Source organism: Oreochromis aureus, linkage group 7, assembly GCF_013358895.1.
Source record: "Oreochromis aureus strain Israel breed Guangdong linkage group 7, ZZ_aureus, whole genome shotgun sequence".
NCBI classification, from domain to species: Eukaryota; Metazoa; Chordata; class Actinopteri; order Cichliformes; family Cichlidae; genus Oreochromis; species Oreochromis aureus.
Genome location: NC_052948.1, coordinates 38,918,489 through 38,938,947, shown reverse-complemented (window position 1 = coordinate 38,938,947; position 20,459 = coordinate 38,918,489). Strand labels below are relative to the sequence as shown.

General features: G+C 39.8%; 1 protein-coding gene across 3 annotated transcripts in view; it reads left to right on the top strand.

Annotated features, from left to right (window-relative positions):
* The window catches only part of si:dkey-247m21.3 (5-hydroxytryptamine receptor 4), a 53,260-nt gene extending 38,413 nt beyond the window's left edge, over positions 1 to 14,847 (top strand). The window contains exons 7-8 of one of the 3 annotated variants that reach the window (XR_005613545.1): positions 10,834 to 10,919; positions 12,168 to 14,846. Coding sequence is in view for 2 of the 3 variants with exons in the window: in XM_039614145.1 (XP_039470079.1) it covers positions 12,168 to 12,261 (94 nt within the window). In the remaining variant the exon portion in view is untranslated. Of the gene's footprint in view, positions 1 to 10,833; positions 10,920 to 12,167 lie in introns of all 3 variants that reach the window. The other 2 variants (XM_039614145.1, XM_039614144.1) reach the window with 2 other exon arrangements.
* The last annotated feature ends 5,612 nt before the right edge of the window (positions 14,848 to 20,459 follow it).

Genomic DNA, 20,459 nt, shown 5'->3' with positions numbered 1-20,459 from the left:
ATGTGGTAATCGGGCACTCGGGGCAGTGATCTGCAAACTGGGGAAGTGGCTCCAGCAGATCCCAGGAATGACATCAGAAATCTCCATCCAGAAGAGCGCACACCGAAGAACAGAAAAGATGCACTGCACAGGACCCTGAAGCTCCCAGGCCTCTGGTAGAGGATCTGATTTTGAAGGATAAAGACCTCCTGTGACAGCTAAAATCAAGACTATATCCATCTTTCATATTATATACTGTGCCAAAGGGGGGTTGCTTTGAAAACGTGTGGAGGTTAAAAACTGGCATGAAGTTTTTGAAACTTGTAAATAATTCACTTAAACTAATCTGGAGTTGCCTCATATTTAAAACCCAAATCTTAGTTGTGTTCCATTATTAGTTTGATGGCTGGGATCTTAAAAAACCATGGGTTCCATTAAATGGTGCGGAGCACACTGTAGTATTCATAAATAACTAGCTCTGAGTCACAAGGTTAAGTTACATTTGGCAAGGCTTCATGAAACCCAAAGATAAAATGACTTTAAAAAATGCAAATGAAAGATCAACGTCAAAAATAGGAGCAGCACCTCATTATCAGGTAGTCGATCTTTGAGCAGGAAGTGAGTTGACTTAACTTCAGTGGGAGCGAATCAGGACCAAATGTCAGTCGGATGAAATCATTTTCATACTTCTCTAACAAAACAAGGTCTGTTTGGAGAAAGGAGTGGATTTACCCTTTGTTTTCTTAAAGTCAGTGCTGGATATATGAAGGGAGCCTCCGCAGACACAGCTGCACAGCACTGAGGCAGAGCGATATGGTGAGAATTAATATCTGTTCACATAAGAAGAAATTTAAGATAATGATACACCCAGAACCAGATTAAATATTTAAACTGATTTAATCACGCTGTGCTATGTAACCACATAAAATCAAATTTAACCAATGCTTCTAAAAACATCCCCATCATAATTTAGGACATCATAGCATAGTGGTCTGCGATGGAAAGGAAAATAAAGTCAATAAAAATGTCATGTTGTGAATTTATAATCAAGCCTGTGCTCATTATAGTTTCTCTTGAGTAATGTTTTGAGCTCAGCCTTCAGTCAGAATGGCCTCACAATCATCCATAGCAAACACTCAGAGGATTTTCTGTCCTAGAAAAGCAGCACAGATTAATGGTACCGTTTGTGGTTTGCTGGTTATTATTAAAATTTGTTTTCAAAGCTTATTTTAGCTGTTATTATCATTGTTATTTCTTTTTTTTGCCTCAATGTTGCCACTTTGAGTTTTAATTTTCTGAGAGTCAAGGGCTCCAGAGCATGTTTTTTTTGATCGAGAAACTCATTCTGACTCGGGGCCCTTGTCTTCTGTTGTCTTTAGCATTAGGGCTCACATATTATAACACCAAGGTAATTAGGTATAAACTCTCATCATAAATATATGTGCACTGCCTCTCCAATAGCTGATCCTTAATGTGGAACATTTCACTTTGAATAACGTAGCCCTTCAGCTTGGAATTGCTTGTGGCTTTTGTGAAGAAACTCTTAAATTAGGTTGGCTTACATGCAGCCATGAGACATCTCATGCATTTACTACCAGTGCCAAAACAAATCTCAGGGAAACGGGTGGAAGTGAAAGTGTACAGGGTGCTGGGAAAGAAAGAGGAAATTATTATCAATTATTGTTAATATGGCTGTGTATCCTGGATTAGATTCTAAACTTCGTGCACGGTTCCCATGTACAGATCACATGTAATGCATGAACTGTAGTGTGTGGGCATTAATCTGCTAATAGCGCAGATAATCGTTCAAATAAGCAAGTGGATGCTGTGTGGCTACACACTCCTCTGAGGCACCGCTACTGGTGTGCAATACTGCCAATTTTAGTATCAATCTGAGACCAAGTAAATTCAGAGCCAGTACTGGCAGCTCATGCAGGGGAGAGCAGTGTGTCATGATTTATGAGATGAATCATCATCAATTTGCAAATTCTGAATACATCTTAATGACAACTAAATCACCGTTATTGTTACATGAGCTCCCTGGTTATTCTTTGCCTCTCTAAAAGGACTGTGACAGTGAGCTCTGACTCCGTGCTGACAGTCTGGGTATGACTGAGGAATTTCCTTCATCCTCTCATTTCTTTTGCTGCTTGTTCTGGGACCAAGTTCTCTTTTTTGTGGTCTTTCATGTCTTTATATAAGTTGCCAGTGTTGCCACAGTGTAGACTTATCTTCCAACATGCATGATGTTTGCAGTGTTTTCATTTACAGCTGTAAAGTAGTTCCACGTGTTGCTTCGCTTTCTCACTTACTGCCTGCCTGGCTCTTCTTGGTGTCACCGAGTCACATGATCGCAGGACAACTAAACACAGCAGAGCAGGGAGGAGGGAGCGGATCAAAGTGTGCCCGCATGAGAGGTCATGTGTAAGCAAACTAAAGCAACGATCCTGTCACACTAGTATCGATCCAATACCAGCAGCGGCATCGATGACGGGCATAAGCGCTGTAACATCATCAGCTGGTTTATGAAAATATGAATATGAGCGTGGTCATCAAGGAGGGGCTCTCTGTGTTACATAGACTATATGGCTGTGTAACACAGATGCACATAATTAGTTTAGTTTATTATATTAGTTAATCATTAGTGATCATAATTAGTTTTAAAAAACTGCAAATTAGAAACTAGAATTTGACTCACCCAAAGTGAATCAGAGGCTTCTTCAAAAGTTGTACTAATGGTCAAAATGCACACACATCTGAGGTATCAGGTTTTTGTGCTGATATGCTGTGATATGATATGCTGTCTCCACTTTTATATCATCAATCCAAAGGAAATTGTTCATGTGGTCTGTTCTGATGCAGCTTTGCACATCTAAGCTGTGCAGCCACGTTCTTTTTATAGGCAAGAGGATTTTTCCTGCCTATAAACATGCCATACTTGTTCAGTCTTTCTCTTGTTGTACTATCATAACATGATAACTGAGGCCTGTAGAGTAGTAGTTCTGTTTCCAATGTTATCTTTCAAGTCATGTTTTGTTCAGAGGACCTTGTGTCAGTGCAGTTCAGGTCAGGTCCCATGCTACTAAATTATAAAAACCACGTCTAGCCAAGTGTAACCACTCACTGATTAAGGCCGCAATTTACATTCACCTTAAGTCATGCTTGGATTTGAGGTCATTGCATCCTTTGACTCCCAGCTGATCTGTCTGTTGACCTGGAAACACTGAAGCCTTACTGGCCCAGAATCTGGGGTATCAGTTCAGTTCATACTGTACAGTCAATTAGTTTGTTTAATTTTCTGGTGCAGAGTCTTAGCCTGTACTTGTTGTTCTATCTGTGTGTGTGTGTGTGTGTGTTTATGTTTGAGAATGGATGATGAATTGCAAATATAAACACAAATGAGGACAGAGAAATAAATATACTGAATTTATTTATTTGTTTTTTTAATAAAATCTCTTTTGAGCATTTATTCGTTGCTTGTGACTTTGTTTTCTGGCCTAAATACAGTGGATCTAAATGCTTTGCTTAATGGTAATGGTTATGTAAATTACACACACTTATTGAGCACAAACGCCTCACATCGTTAACTCATTAACGCCTTTCAAAGGGCAACCATCCAACTTGTAACGTTGAGGCTGACGTCCCCACTTTGTCTCGCTAACCTGCTTCTTGGCGTTCCTGTGGGAAAACTTGTCTTTTTTTCTCCATCGGCGCTCTCTCTCACACACACACAGAGTGAAATTTGATTATTTAATGTCCTCAAAAGATATTAGGACAAAATTAAAGGAACACAAACCTCTCCTCTATCTCGTCTTGATCTATTCTAAGGTCACGTTGCGGATCAGATGATGTTTTCATGCAAGCGACTCGGTGTCTGTAGTTTAGGACGCTGATGTTGTCTTGCGGTTGAGAAGGAGATGAGGAATTATTGAAGACCAAGCAAGAGGAAGTGGAAATATGTGGAAAAATAGTGGAAATTTGAGAAGCTACGTGGAGTATAGGTAGTATGGCTTATTGAAATGTACACTGCAGGCAGCTACTAATTGGATAAAGTTGCTCTAATAATATGTACAGTAGTGTTCATGTGAATCATTTCCGGGCACAAAACTGAACTATATGTGAACCTGAACGTTTCCTTCATAGTCCCGTTCATCTCTGTAGATTGTGCTGTGGTGTAACTGAAACGCTCTTCAAGCTGCGTAGATACAACACCTCCAAAAATGTATGTGTGAAGCAGTGGAAATCGCTGCCCCTTCATTGCTTTCAATAATTAACTGTTCTCTGTCCTCTGGCTGTGTCCCAGAATACTTGAAGACAGCCTGTGTGCGCAACCACTCAGTCAAAAACCTGGCCTTGACCCATCAGATTAGAGAGGACTGTCAGTCTACAAGCATTAAATCAGAACATCTCTAAAACACTTCACTCAGGTTTTGGACGGCATCACAGTGCAGAGACTGCAGTTTCAGGACCTTAAATTTTGAGGTAAATATCTGGTACTATGAATATGGAGCTCATGTTAACATAAAATGATTGATGCTTGAAAGATATTCCGATGTTTGCTCTCTGACAGCAGATTTGGAGGCCTGTAGGAACCACAGTTTTTCGTGCAGGGGGCTGAGATTTTGTTTATAGCCTCTCATAAACAAGTCACATGATACTCTTTCAATCTGTCCAAATCAGTCAAAGGGCATCACAGAAGTTTAAGCTTTTTAAAAATGGACACATTTTCATCTGAGTTTGATGTATTAATCTCCAGATATGACACCGTTCCATTCACATGGATTCCACCATTCAAGCTTCAGATATTTACCCGAAAAAATTTAGGGACTTTGCTCAAGTATTTTTTCAGTAAATTTTCCAGAAGAAAAATGGAGCAAATGTTGACACTGCAAAGAAACAGAGGAAATCACCATCACACACAAAAAGCAGCGTGAAGAAAAAATAAAGCTCATGTGAACTGCCTGCTCGCCTTTTAAACTTCCTCTTTACCAAAACAACCACAGTCTCTTTAAACATTTGTTCAAGGAGACCAAGTTCCCTCCTTTATTCTTGAGTGACGGTTTGATCTACAGCCTCAATTTGTCAGACTGGATTTGAGCCACAGATCAAACTGACAGATAAGATCAAAGCTGGCAGCTTATAGATGCCAGATGCAGTTATGAAATGTGCTGCATTTGGCTGTTTTCAACCTTCTGACTGAGAACTGCTGCTCAGTATCTAAGAAATATTTCCATTCAAATAAGTTTTTAATAAAGTTTTTAATAGTTATTTTCTTTAGAATCTAATGCAGCACAGCTGAAGAGTACTGTTTTCCATAATTGGCAGATCAGTTAATTTATTATTTCCCATTTAATTAAATTATTTATATGAGTTCCTAAAATTTCACCAAGTGAACCCTTTCTGATATCTAATTTAAAGTAGCACCATATCTCTTACTTGGCATAAAACTCGAAAGATTCAGTTCCTGGTCGTCCCTGTGGTATAAACATATCCAGTTTAGTACTGTGAAGTAAAATACAATCCGCAAATACTGCCAAAGGTTTGGCTTCAAGTCATAAAACTCTTCCAGAGTTTAAAATTTCTGTGTGTATGATCTTTCTTACCCTTTCCCCATTTGTTCAGCCTCATTACCTGCAGTTAGAGTCAAAATAGGCATCTTCCCTTGAGACAAATTAGTAAAATGCCACAGAAAGCCTGGAGAACTATCGCTCAAGACCAGATAAAAAATTACTTGGAAAATAAATAAATAAATCGTCAAATTCCATGTTGTACAATTACCCGCCTCTCTATAACGTGGAAGCGCCTCTCAGGTGTCATAGCAACCACGCCCAGTACGAGAAAGTTGTGATAGATGTGGCAATCCCAGCCAACAGTGACATCAGAAAGAAGGAGCATGAGAAAATCAAAAAGTACCAGGGGTTGGAGGAACAACTGGAGCAGCTGCTGAAGTTAAAGTCCAAAGTAGTCCCAGTGGTAATAGGAGCTTTTGGAGCTTTGACCCCCAAACTGGAAGAGTGGCTCGATCCAATCCAGCAGAGATCCCAGGCCTCTAGTAGAGAATCCAAGCTTGAGGAACGCACACATGTATACACAACCCCGACAAGAGGGAAGAGAGGGGAAATTACTATTCATAGATATGACAGAAAATAAGAAAACACATACTAGGTTTCTTTTAATGGGAGAGGGGAGACTCCATTAAATGCCTGTCATCAGTTACTATAAGTATAATAAGTGACTTCATCCATGACTTTTAGCCAAGAAAAATTGATTCAAACTTTTCATTTTGAGTCACATTTTATTGGTTTTAGGCTAAAAAACAGAATTGTTAGGATTAGGCACAAAAAGTTAAGTTTAAAAGGTTAAAATCTATCTTCCCATGACAATTAGCACGAGAGATTACACGAGAGAGTACATTCACTTGTTCACATGACTGCTGCTAACGGGCTGAGGACTGTGTGTGCTAATATTTTTTGTGAATGTATCTGACACTGACTGACAGTGTCAGACTGACTGCAGTCAGAGAACACGCTTCATGTTCATGTTTTGCTCTTGAACAATACGATACATGTAAGCACAGGAAGTGAGCTTTTCTTTGTAGTGATAAGAAGCATAAGCGACATGTTTGTGAACCAGTCTTAAGAATCAGAATGAAACCAAATCCAAAGTCAGCTCAAGGAAGGAGTTTATATGCAGTTATAGAACTCGGCTTGGATTTGTTTATCTTGGCTTTAATAGAGATTTTATCTATCCCCAGTTAGACAGTGTGTATAGTTATCACATTCAGAGTACTGAGATTAGCAGGGTTTTATTTTGAATCAGAAAGAGCAATGAGATAAATTTCTGTTGGACGGAGAGCTACTGAAGGATTTAAACACAACTATAGAATTAAAATAAACTCAATAAATGTCTAAACTTCCTCAAATACAGCTTTGTGTGCCAGAACATGAGAAATGTATTTTTTAAGAAACAAAAGTTATTTTTAGGATATTGTTTTTCTAGCTACTTGCAGAAAATGAGTGTGCTCAGAGGAAAGCCCAAGAGCGACACCTCAGACTCTAAGTTAGCATGTTAAATATTAAAGTCCATGAAAGTAAGTTATAAAAAGACTGAACAACTACGGCTTTCCGGGAGAGAGCCTGTTTTCTCTAAAAAGACGATGGCAGCACTTCTTACATTTGCAAAGTTGAATCCGAACAAATCACAAGATTTCTGGAACAATGTCATTTGGACAGTTGAGACCGAAATGCCACAATGTATATCTTCACGTTTGGTAAAAACCAGACATGGCAGCGCAGTATTTCAACACCTCATATGAAATGTCAAGCACGGTGGTGGAGGGGTGGTGATGATTTGGGCTTGTTTTGCAGACACAAGACTTCAGGCACCTTGCAGTCACTGATTCAACCATAAACACCTCTTCCTATTGGACAATAATCCCTAGCACATGAAACCTAAAAGATAATTACCCAGTCCAGAACTCAGCCAGAGTGAAATGCTTTTTGGGGACCTTTTCTGGGACCTTAAGAGAGATGTCCCTAAGTAAATTCCCACAGTCCTCAATGAACTAAATCAAAGAAGAGTGGGACAAAACTCCTCCACAAAAATGTGAGAGACTAAAAGTTTTACAGAAAGTGGCAATTCAATCCTCATAAAGTGTTCCATTTTTATGGAAGATTGTGACTTTTTTCACATCCTTTTTCAAAGGTTTTGGTATTCTAAACTGCAATTTTACCACTGATCCTGATCTTTGTTGCCTTTTTGGCACCAAACTATTCCTCCTGAGCTTTAGACTAACACAAAAGCAAATCGTTGCTACAGTTACCTTTCCTCAGATGCATATCTTCCAGTGACAATTAGTTGTTTATAAGTGTAGATTTTGAGGATATGACAATAGTTTGTTTTTTACCCCACACACTGTCAGTATGTATTTATTTGTATGCCCGTTTACTTAAGTCAGATCCTCAGAGCTTGAGGGTGGTTTTGCCAGATACTCAGGCTGTTCCCTCTACTGGCTGCTGAGTGATAGGCATCTCTTCCATGACTGTGTGACAGACGGACAGACGGACAGAGATAGAGCTGTGTTTGAACAGTAAACAAACTTGCTGTACCGAAAACACACGAAAAAGAGAGGAGCAGAAGCTAACGGAACATTTCTGTTTGTCTTCCTCCCATTGCCTCCTCACCCGGGGCATGCCTCCACATGGGACTCAGTGTATGCCTCTGTGTGTGTGTGTGTGTGTGTGTGTGTGTGTGTGTGTGTGTGTGTGTGTGTGTGTGTGTGGTCATTGTGGCGAATGATCTGATAAGAAGGAGCTAATCCTGTTGATCCTCTGTGGTCGGTCACCAGTTTTCACTCAAAAGGAAAAATTAGATGTTGTGCCTCTCCAAGTGCATGTTTTTGGGTTTGGACTCGTACGGTGTTTGAATGGAAATGTTAATTTACTCTTTAACTACAAGCAAACTCATATATAGGTGTATACTCATCTGACACTTTATTAGGTTGACCTTACTGGTACTGGGTTGGAGTTCATTTTACCTTCAGAGCTAGCTTAAATTCTTAATGGAATAGATTCAACAAGGTGCTGGAACCATCCCTCACAGATTTTGGTCCATATTGAAATGATAACATCAAATAGTTGCTGCAGATTTCTCAACTGCACATCCATGATGCAAATCTCCCATTCCACGTCATCCCAAACATGCTCTATTGGATCGCGATCCAGTGACTGTGGCAGTCATTTGAGTATGTTGTGTTCAAGAAACCAGTTTGAGAAGATCTGAGCATGACATAACAAATTGTCCTGCTGGAAGCAGCCATTGCAAATTGAGTACTCTGTGGACACAATGGGATGTACATTGTCAGCAATAATACTCAGATAGGCTGTGGTGGTTAAATAATGCTCCGTTGGTACTATGGAGCCCAAAGCGTCCCAAGAAAATACCCCCACACCATTACACCACCAGCACCTGAACTGTGCATAGAAGCTAGGATGAATCCATGCTTTCATGTGGCTCACACCTAATTTTGACCCTACCGTCTTAATGTTGTTGTGACTCAATGAATTAGAGGTGGTTGGGCAGAAAATTCCCATTAGGTCAGCATTCTCTACAATGATCAAAATAGCACAACATAACAACCGTGCCACATTTAGGTCACTTAAATCATCTTTTTTTTTCTATTCCGACACTCCATTTGAACTTCACCAGGCACTCTTGACCACGTCTGCATGCCTAAATGCATTGAATTGCTACCATGTGGTTGGCTGATTGGATAGTTGGGTTAGTGAGGAGTTGAAAAACGTGGCCTGTGTGTACATGATGCAGCTCATGTCCACTGCCTGAACTAGCTTTCAGAAGAAAAGAAGAAAAAACAATCCAATACACAATGTGTTTGGGATCCTGTATCATCACTCTGCCTCTCGTTGTCGGCCACAGCTCCAGTTGATTGATACTGCTGATACTACCATTATGACTCATGTGAAAAGGTTGGATAATCGTCACCCCTGGACGGACTCGGTTTGCGTACTTAATTAGAAATATTTTCTCTCTGAGCTGCAGAGACTAAATACCATTATCTGAGTTCAGAGATAAAAACCAGGACATCACATCAGTTCTAAACTTAGGCAAACTGGTTTTCATCATATAGAAACTAAGTACCTGAAAACTGGGACTTTTCATTCAATTCTTTCAAAAAATATTTCGCTGTTTTAGTTACTTTGAGAAGCAGGATGAGAATGTAATTTCATTTTATTTATGTGTGATTATCCACACTATATATCCATAATAATATACCAAAGGTTTCCATTAACACAAGGCTGGTTAATTAGGAAATGTCAATTGAGCAGCAGTTTCTAATGTTACTGCATTATCTTTCAACTAGAATCATTGGGAACTTAATCATCAAATGCCAAGAATGACTTGATGATGCTCTTTAAGTAGATTTCTTTAGGCTGTAGGAAGTATTCACTCTGACAATATTTCCAAAAGCACCACAATGTGCTTTATAAACGGACTGGCTTTGTGATCATAAGTAATCTTTACATGTGTTGGTTGATATCTACAGTAAAAAGCCTGACATGTGTATGTTTCTACATTATTTGGAAACAGTAGAAGTATCCCAGCTGTAAAACAACCAGCGCCTTCATTTGGAATATAAACATATAAATTTTGCTGCTGTTTTCTTCGGCTTGCTTCAGTGGGTTGCAAACACACCAGTGGAGCCAGACATACACACTAAATCATGAAATATCTTCACTTGTGCTATGTAGAGCTTTTTTTATTTTAATTTTGATTTGTACTCTAAATAAACGGTCCTTCCAAAAACAAATGCTACAATTCTCCCTTTTCCATTTTGAAGTATTTTCTCTGTTTGCTCCCTTTCTCCCATCCCCCCGTCCTCCCTCTTTTCCAGGGGAACTTTGTGCCTTGCTTTGACAGCAGTTCCCCTTTTTTCTGATTTCCCATGCCTTCTTCCTCTCTTATTCCCACCGATTTTTCCACAAAAGCTCTCCTCTGGTTGTTTCTGCCAGCAGAGCTATGATACGTTTGTGTTTGCCTTGACCTCAACTCATCTTTCAAACATGGAACTTACAATTTCACTCTATATGACATACAGTAAGTGACATTACCCGTTAGAAACAGAAGCGCATTTACAGTGGAGTGAAAAAGAAAGTACTCCATCTTTCACTTCCAAGGTTTTATGTTTCTGAGCATAATAAAAAAAGAATCGCTGACCTCAGATGAACAGAATGACATGATATATTTCATCATATCAGTGTTTATTTTTAAAAAAAAGTAAGGCAAAATGCAGAAGCAGTGTGTGAAAAACTAACTACACCTTTACTGCTTCCACAGGAATTAAGAGAGTAATCATCATCAGCAAGTGTGGCCATCTCTATAAAAGCAGAAGTTTTGGCAGTTTGCTGCTCTGGAGTTTTCAGGTGTGTGTTAACACAATGCCAAGTAGGAAAGACATCAGCAGTGATGAATGAGAAGCCATTGGAGCTCAGTCAGGGAATGGTTATATGGCCATTTCTTCCATTACTCTATTGTGAGAACAGCTGCATTCTTCCTGGAAGTGGACATTCCAGCAAATTCACACCATGGTCAGATTGTGCAGTGCTCAAAGAAAGTCCCAAAACGTTAGCATGTTACATGTTAAAGTTTTTGATAATACAATTGGAAAAAGATTGCACAAGTATGTCTTGTTTGCCAGGAGGAAGCCTCTTTTCTCTAAAAAGAACTAGACAGAGCTTAGGTTTGCAAAGTTACATCTGAACAAATCACAAGCCTTCTATCCTTTGGACATACAAGACCAGTGTATAGATGTCTGTATATAATGCAGAGCATCAACTAAAACCCAGCATGTCAGCACAAATACCTCATACTACGTCCACGCACAGTGGTGCACAACTACAGGACCTGGGCTCCTTGCAGTCATTGAATCGACCATGAACTTGTCTGTATACCAAAGTATTCTAGAGTCAAACGTGAGGCAATCTGTCTGACAGCTAAAGCTTGGCGTACCTTGAGCTGTGCAGCAGAACAATGACCCAAAGCACAGCAGCAAATCTGAGACGGTCCAGACCAGCTGAAATGCTGTGGCAGGACAGCACAGCATGTCCACAAACCTTAATGAACTGAAGCAATGCAGTAAAGAAGAGTGGGCCAAAATTCCTCCTGAATGAGAGACTGATAAAGTCATACAGCAAATTCTTACTTCAAGTTTATGCTGCTGAGCTACTGAATCACATGGTGGACTTAGTTTTTCAGACACTGCTTCTGGTTTTTTGGGTCAGTGTTTTTTAATAAATAATGACATGCGTGTTGTTGTGCATCCAAGGTGCTAAATAATTTTAGATATGTATACATATAAACGCACATAAAACCTTAGAGTTGAAATAGGGATACTTTCTTTTTCACATGTCTGTATGTACTGTATGTACAGGTTGGGGTGCTTCCCTTTGCCCTCTGCTGAAGGGACAAAAATCGCTGAAAAGAATTCATCTTCCATGATTAGCATGAAAAAAAAAAATAGGGCTTTTAAATGACCTCATTTAACATGTCAGCTTTCTTTCTGCCTCTGCCTATAGCATTGTAGATGTGAAGTGTATATGAAGTTTATCTTAAGACTGTCTGACTTAAGCCTTAACTAAAGTTTACTAAAGGCACCTCTGTCTAATTTTCAGATTGTCCTTCCTGCCAAACCGGAGCTACAGCGACAATGGACGGACAATTCTGGCCAATGAGCAGGAATCCCAGGACTCTCTTGGACCTCTATGAGGATGACTATTTTAAAAACAGAACTGTGATGAACCTTGAGGTGGACTTCCTCAAATAATAGCGATCGTGTCCCTTCTGGATATTCGAGCTATGATAATCCATCACCATTGTCTGATTTACTTTACTACTTTACTTACTGATCCTGTCCATGGATCTCTAAAGATGTTCATTACTCAAGTGTGGAGCATCAGAACTGACTTGTTTGTTATAAAATAGTTGGATCAATGAACTGTGCAAATGTTTCCAGGCATGCTCTTATTCTAAAACCCAAAGAACTAGTCTGGATCCTGGGATCAGCAAACTGCAAGCCCATCCATGTTAACATAATGTGAGACTCATTAACTTAAAACAACAAGCTGTAGCAGAGCTACCTGCCTGCTGCTCATACAAATGTTTGTTCATATAAGAATATGGCTTCTTTTACAGCACTGCTTTCTTTTCCTGTCTTTTACCAGCATAAACTAAACAACTAAGGTGGCACTGGAGTCTGACATACAGTTTTTAAAAAAGGACTTCGTAATATCTGTTTTTCATTTCTAATCCTGCTGTGAACAAAAACACCAAAGACTGAAGACATGGACATTTTGATTTGATTTCTCCCAGGAAAGGCATCAGCGGCATCATGCAGGTTCTGTTCAAACAGTGCTGAAGCACCTGCATAAAGTTTTCATGAAACATAAAACATGGCTGGACTTTTGTCTGCAGGCCAGCGGCAAAGTTAAAGTGCAGCTTTACGCCAATGTGAAAAAATGTATGTCAAAACATTTATCGTGGTTTTCATCGTTCTGCAGAGAATGACAGTGATCTGTGTTGGAGAATATGCTTTACTTTTTGTAAATTTATAAGATAAACTTCTGTAACAAAGCACTGAAAGTTCAGGCACATTGCCATAAGTGTGTCTGAAAAAGTGAAGGTTTCAGGAATGTGAAGAAAAAACCGCTCTGGTGTTTGTGCTTGTGAATGAGCCCAGTTTCCTGTATTCTTTAATGTAAATAAGGCTGCTGTGAAACATGAAGAGAAATCACTGGAACATACAGCCACCGGCCACTTTGTTAGGTACATCTGTGAAACCACCTGTACGTGCAAACATTCAGTTAGTTAATCACATGGCAGCAACTCTGTGCATTTTGGCTTTCACACATAGTCAAGACAACCTGCTGAGCTCTGGAGGAAAAAGAGGGTCCAACCTTGTACTAACAAGGTATAACTAATCAAGTGGCCAGTGACTGTAGTTGGATGAATAAGACACTTTGAAACAAGAAGCAGTGTCACATATCAAAAAATAGATACAATAGCAATATATTTGAACACCAGAAGCAATTTCCAGTAGCCAAAGCGTAGTATATGCAGGTCAATGTTCAATATACAAACTGAACTGGCTGTACATGGATCAGGAGCAGGAAATACCTGTGACCTTCTGTCACATATTCAGTTTATCTCAGAGTTGGGCCTTAAATCCTGCAAACCTTTCTCAATTATGTATTTCATTATGTGTGACTTAAAAATATTACAAAATTATACTGAAACAGGAGAAAATCTTTTCAGCCAAGGTGCAACAATTATAATTTAGAGAAGTAGGAGACTTTATGTCAGTGGAGCACAAATAAGTACATGTATATAACAATATAGCGACTCACTGGGTGCTTTATGAGCTATAGGTATTGGACTGCTAGTACTGGGTTGGACCCCCTTTGCCTTCAAAATTGCCTTAATTCTGTGTCATAGATTCAACAAGGTGGTGGAAACATTCCTCAGAGAAATTTGGCCCGTATTGACATGATGAAGTTGCTGGAGATTTGTTGGCTGCAAATCTGTTATCGCCTCAAGGCGCTTTATGTTGTAAGGTAAAGACCTACAATAATACAGAGAAAACTCCAACAACCAGGCGACCCCCTGTGAGGAAACTCTTGGCATCAGTGGGAAGGAAAAAAACACAGAGAAACACATACACAGAGCATATCAGACTTGAATATACTCACTGCAACAAAGTCTGACAATTGCTCATATAATCAATTGCCCTCCCTGTTAGATGTCATGTTTTACAACATGAAAAGAATATCAGCAGCCTCATGCTTCCATTTACAGAAGTACTGCATCTGCTGTAGATTGTAATAAATTCAGGATCGGGTTTATTTTGCACAAAGGCAGTTTTCAGCTGAGGTGGGTATGAAGGTGTGGAATTTCACAAACGAAGAATAACAGACTTGGAGTCTTTGAGTTGCTTGATCAGTGGACTGATCAAGTGGACTGTTTTAAAGGCAAATTAGATGACATTTGACCACTAGAGGGCAGAAACACTGTAAAACAAACTCAAAGAGCCCTTCAGTGGGATTTACACCTCCATGTTAAATCTACACTGTAACTTACTTCCCTAGGTATGTGCTAATGCAGCCTGTAACGACTCTAATTTGCCTATTCTAGCACCATCTAGTGTTTCATAAGTGAAACTGCAGAACAGTTGCACAGCTTGCAGCACAGGCTCAGTTCAGTACATAAGCCTAAATCAGACTTTAAAGGGAATACCTGTAATTACTCTGCTTTGAGTACTAATTTTGTCTCATTGAACATATGAAAACAAGTTGACATGACGTCTGTGAAGGTTCTCAGTCATCCAGGTCATCGTAGTCAAAGGAGTTTGCAAAGAAAAGCGTCTGGACTTCTTTAAGTTGCTTGAAGACGTTTCACCTCTCATCCGAGAAGCTTCTTCAGTTCTAAGGTCAAATGGCCGAGAGTCCCAGATTTAAACCCAGTGGGAGTATCCCCCCAAGGAGGGACAAAGGACCCCCTGGTGATCCTCTAATCACATGCGCCAAGGTGTGAAAGCGGGTGTGGGACCTAATCAGCCAGGGTTTCGGGTGAGCTCATTGTGAAACCTGGCCCCACCTTGTCATGTGAATTCCTGAGGTCAGATGGCCCAGGATGTGAGTGGGCGTTAAGGCGTCTGGGGAGGGAACTCAAAACTGGATTATAGATGGCAGACAGTTGGTGTCGTAAACCACCGCCTCTGTTCAAAGATGGTCGCTCACAGTGGACATAGATGGCCTCTTTCACTCCTCTTTCAAACCATCTGTCCTCTCTGTCCAATATGTGAACATTGGCATCCTCGAAAGAGTGTCCTTTATCCTTAAGATGCAGATGGACTGCTGAGTCTTGTCCTGTGGAGGTGGCTCTTCTATGTTGTGCCATACGCTTGTGAAGTGGCTAAGTTGACATGACATAGTGCCTACATTTTAAAACAACAACTAAAAGCAGTACAGTTTTGGCACCACTGGTGACTCCTTTACATTTTCCAGAGTCATTTGATTCCAAGGTTTATTCTAAGTTTAGCCCACATGTTGTCTGTCTAAGTTGGTCTCCATCTGTCACAGCGCGTTTTGAGTTTGACTTACAAAGGCGTGAAGCTATTATCCGCCTACTGTCTGTCATCTCTAATATCTGCGTTATATTGTCCTTCTGCATTTAAAACATCAGTTAACACCTCTTCTTTCTTTTTCTTCTCAGTCCACAGCCTCCATGTATTTCATGTTTATTAGACGTGATAAAGATGCCAAGAAATGAAAGAATTTTAAACATTTTGGCTTCCAATCTGCAACAAGGTGTAAACAGAAATTAATAGATTTGTCATATAAGGCTCATATGTTGCACATGTTAACAAAGAGCGGTTTATTTACACATTGACTCTGCACCAGGCAACATTAGCATTCACTTGGTAGTGTTTTTGGCCACCTAACAGAAAAACATCCAATAGATAAGCTCCTTTTAGCTCTGTCTTTTTTATATAGTCCATCTGATTGCTAAAGTCATTAAGATCCATCTTCTGTTGGAAAAGAAAATAGACATATATGGTCCTTACAGTCTGTATTTTAAGCAAATTGTCCTCTTTTCCCCAGATTTTGGCAGGAGGAAGCCTATTGTAGTATTTGTGCCTTCTATTGAACGTTCACATGTCCCAAATTGAGCCCTGTGATGTGATCCTTTCTTCAGCAAGTCGGCATGAGAAAGCAGGCTCTCTGTGAGGCTGAAGCGTTTTTAACAAGCTTTCATTATTGTTGGAGGTGGTAGGCAGTAATTACACACAAAGCCCCTCATCAGAATCCTGTTTGGTAACAGCAAACGTGAATATCTCCAATCATTCTCACTGCTGCTGAAAAAAAATGAAAAAACAAAACAAATGACTTAGGTTGGGAATTTGCTGGCTGTTAACTAAATGGTGAATTCATTATGTTGTGAGCCTTCTCACAACTCTCTGACTCCACTGCAATCCTTCTGGGATTATATCCTGTCCAAGACCTGGAGATCTCAAGGCTCTGGCTCATATAGCACCACAGTGCCAGAGCTGGACCCGGTCTTCTAAAAACATTTGGCTCGAGGATTAATCTGAAGCTAACACAGGAACAGAACATTATTTTTAACCTAACAAGACACAGATTCATACTTCCATCTATGGTACTGAAAAAAAAATAATGTTGACTGCAACAGGAGATGTTTTTGTTTCAGGGTGAACGCAGTCTGATCTCTTATAGCAAACAGGCCCACACAAAGCAAAACAATTTGTTTGAGGATATAAAATGTGATACCCCATCATGAGGGTTTATCACTCTTTCCACATGGAGGTAAGATCTTAGTTAACTTCAAAGCACGGCCCCAAGAGCCACTTTTAGGTGTGTCGCCTTCAATGGGAAGCAGTCCCACATGGTTCCTATTGGAAAACTTAAATAAGCTGGCTGTAAGCAGTTCACTAAGCTTATTAGACATGCTCTTGCTCAACCAACCTGTTAGTCTCAACCCTTAAAGTATTTTCTTTCATAAAACCCAAAAAGAAGACTTTGAAAATTCCTTCAGTGAAGCACAAATCTTACTTTAACATGCAGTTAATTTTACTCATGGTGTACACTCAAGTTGTAGCGGGCTCACTACTGCCCCCTGATATCAGAGCTCAAAACAAATCCTACTGGTTGGGCAAATTTGTAGGTAATTCGCTGGGAAAACTGGGCTAAAGCTAAACAGTGCACAGCCACAACCAGCACCATCCGGGTCTGTCTCACACGCAAACAGTTGTTTCCCTAAGCCAATTAAAAGATGAGTAGAAGACATCCAGCTGCGCAACAAAAACTAGTACTGACACACGGTACTACTTGGAATACAGCAGATGAGCCAATACAGGTGAGGGGGTTTGTTTCTCCCCATTGGTCTTATAAAGCGAAAATGTCTTTAATTGTGTTGAAAGTTTAGAAAATGACTGGTGCAGTGCAGAGAAAAATGGGATGGAGATAAAGAAAGTAGAAATCAGAGACTCCCATAGACTTCCTGCTTAATACCACTAGATGTCGTTGCAACACTACTAACTGTAATGGGCTTTTCTATTCAGCGGGTGGAGTATGGCTTCATATTATTAAGGGAGGAAAAGGGGTTTTGTTTGTTTGTTTGTTCATATTTTGACAGGAAAAGCATCATACCTGTTATAAGTGTCAGCTTTCCAACACAGAAAAGCCTCCATTACTTGCGCTCTTCAGGTCATTACGCAGCATTGTATTAAACACAAATATCAATTTATTAAATTCACAATTTATTAGGTACAGGCTGCTCTTAATGGGCTGGGCCCCCCTTTTGGGTTCTAAGCTGCCTTAATTCTTTGTGATTCAACAAGGTGCTGGAAACATTCCTTACAGATGTTGTTCGTGCTATCCTGCCGGAAGCAGCCATTAGACGCTGCGATCATAAAGGGATGGGCGTGGTCAGCAACAATGCTAGGGAAGGCTGTGGCATTTAAAGCACAGTTGATACTACAGGACAGGAGCCATTGATACAAGTCAGGAGGGATCCACGCCTTTATCTTCTGACCCTACCATCCAAATGTCACTGTAGAAATCAAGATTCACCAGACCAGGCGATGTTTTTCCATTTTCCTATAGTTTCCCATTATCTTGTGTAAGTTTCCTTTTCTTAGCACACAAGAGTGGTACCTTTAGTCTTCTGCTGCTGTAGTCTATATTCACAGTTTGGCATGTTGTGCATTCACAGATCCTTTTCTGCATACCTTGTTTGTAACAAGTGGTTTATTGAGTTACTTACCTTCCATCAGCTGCAGTCTGACCCTTTTCCTCTGACCTCTGACCTCATAAAGGCATTTTCACACCAAGAAAGGATTGCTGTCAAGGCAGAGCTCAAAAGCCAGCATCTGAGATGGTATGTGGGTGTGGTGTAGTGAATATGGGTTAGGTAATCATTAATGCTTAAGGATATGTCCAGGTTTTAAAATACCAATATATATAGAGATGACTTCTTTTTCAGAGAATGCCCTGCTTATTTGAACAACACACTGCAAAAATATCCTCTGCACCCATTATAATATCATGGTTCTGAAGCAAAGCCCAAACTCAAAGTTACTTCATACATCCGAAAAGGTTGATTCTGTTCATCTGGACGTAGCGTTTTTTCAGTGGGAGAAACGTTTCGTCACTCATCCAAGTGACTTCTTCAGTCTCAGCTGACTGCAGGTTTCCCCAACCTTATAAACAGTTATTTTAAAAGACATTTTAAGTCACTTCATGCATGTTTCCCAGTGTTTGCAAACAGGCTTTTATGCTCCATGTTCTCTGTCGTGTCGTCTTTCACGCTGCAAAAATGTCTTTCACACTGAGAGAAAGTAGCAAACATTTCTTTCCGTCTAATGTAAATCAGTGGTTGCAGACTGTTGTTACCATTCATTTAAATCTAAAAGGTGCAAGTGCAATCAGTGAGCCAAGAGGTGAATTAATGGGAATGAGGAGCTTCTACCAAAGTGCATGTTTTGCAAATGAATGAATGAATGCAAGAAAGAATAAAAAGAAAGAAAGAAAGAAAGAAAGAAATGAGCTAATTAAGACTTTTGGGATATTATTTAGGCATGCATTTCTTTCTTTATGTATATTTTAGTTATTATTCTTTGATGACATCTGATTGTTTTTGTCTCTTTTCTGCATGCTCCACTTTATACATAGTAAACAACATGCTTAGAGTTCACCTTTTGCCTGTATAAAATAAATAACCAGGTCTTTTGGTTATCAGTTGATATATTAGTGCTTTGTCAGCAAACAACTGCTTTTGGTAACTTTTTAATGGAAACATTATTATCATCATTCAAGGGAAGTTTGAAGAAGGGTTGTACCAGAACACCACAATGGCTCTTTGTGCACGGGCTCTCAAATTTAAGTTACCTTCCATAAACTGCTAATCTTCCCTAAACATTTACATTCCAGGACAATGGTTAATTCTAGACAAATGGAGTTAATATGTAGTTGACGGAGCCCTTGGATGAACCCTTCAGTGTCTTCTGTGGGATCCATTCAACTGTTGAGAAATCCTGAAGGTGCAGAGAAGGTGATGTCGTGTCATGAGGTTGTCAAGATGTAACTTTGGACTTGTGGCAAATTACTGTTTAACATTTTGACAGGGCAGTTAAGCAGTTAAGTGTGGCTGCTCTTGTTAGCAACCCAGATGCAACAACTACAGTTAGGAACACTTGGATTAAATACTTTAAAAATTTTAAAAACAAATCAACCTGATTACAGAAATCCAAGGATATCTGTCCATGTGTATAACATGAACCTTTGTCTCACCAGGTGCTTCTTGCAGAAATAAGTACTCTCTGCAGTCATACGAAAAACTAAGCTCAGCCTATGATTGATTAGCTTGTAGAACCACCTTTAGCAGCAATAACTTGAACCAAATGTTTTCTTTATGACAGTCTCACATCGTTGTTAAGGAATTTCGACCCACTCTTCTTTACAACATTACTTCAGTTTATTGAGGTTTTTAAATATTGATGTTTGTTTAGGCTCAGCTCTCTTAAGGTCTCGACACATTTCAATCGGCTTCAAGTCTGTACTTTGACTGGGCCATTGCAACAGCTTGATTCTTTTCATTTTCAGCATTCGGTTAAAGATTTGCTTAAAATCATTGTCCTGTTGGGTGACCTAATACTGGCCCAAGGAGATGACAGATGACCTCACTTTTGACTCTAAAATACTTTGGTATACAGACGAGCTCACGTTCGACTCAGTGACTACAAAACAAGCCCAAATCATCACCACCACCAGGTTTGACAGCTGCTATGGTATGTATGTGCTGGGAGATGCTGTATTTGTGTGATATGGCTAGACGTCTCCAGCTAACCTGACAAGATACTTTCTCCTGGCATCTCTTCCAAACAAGACATA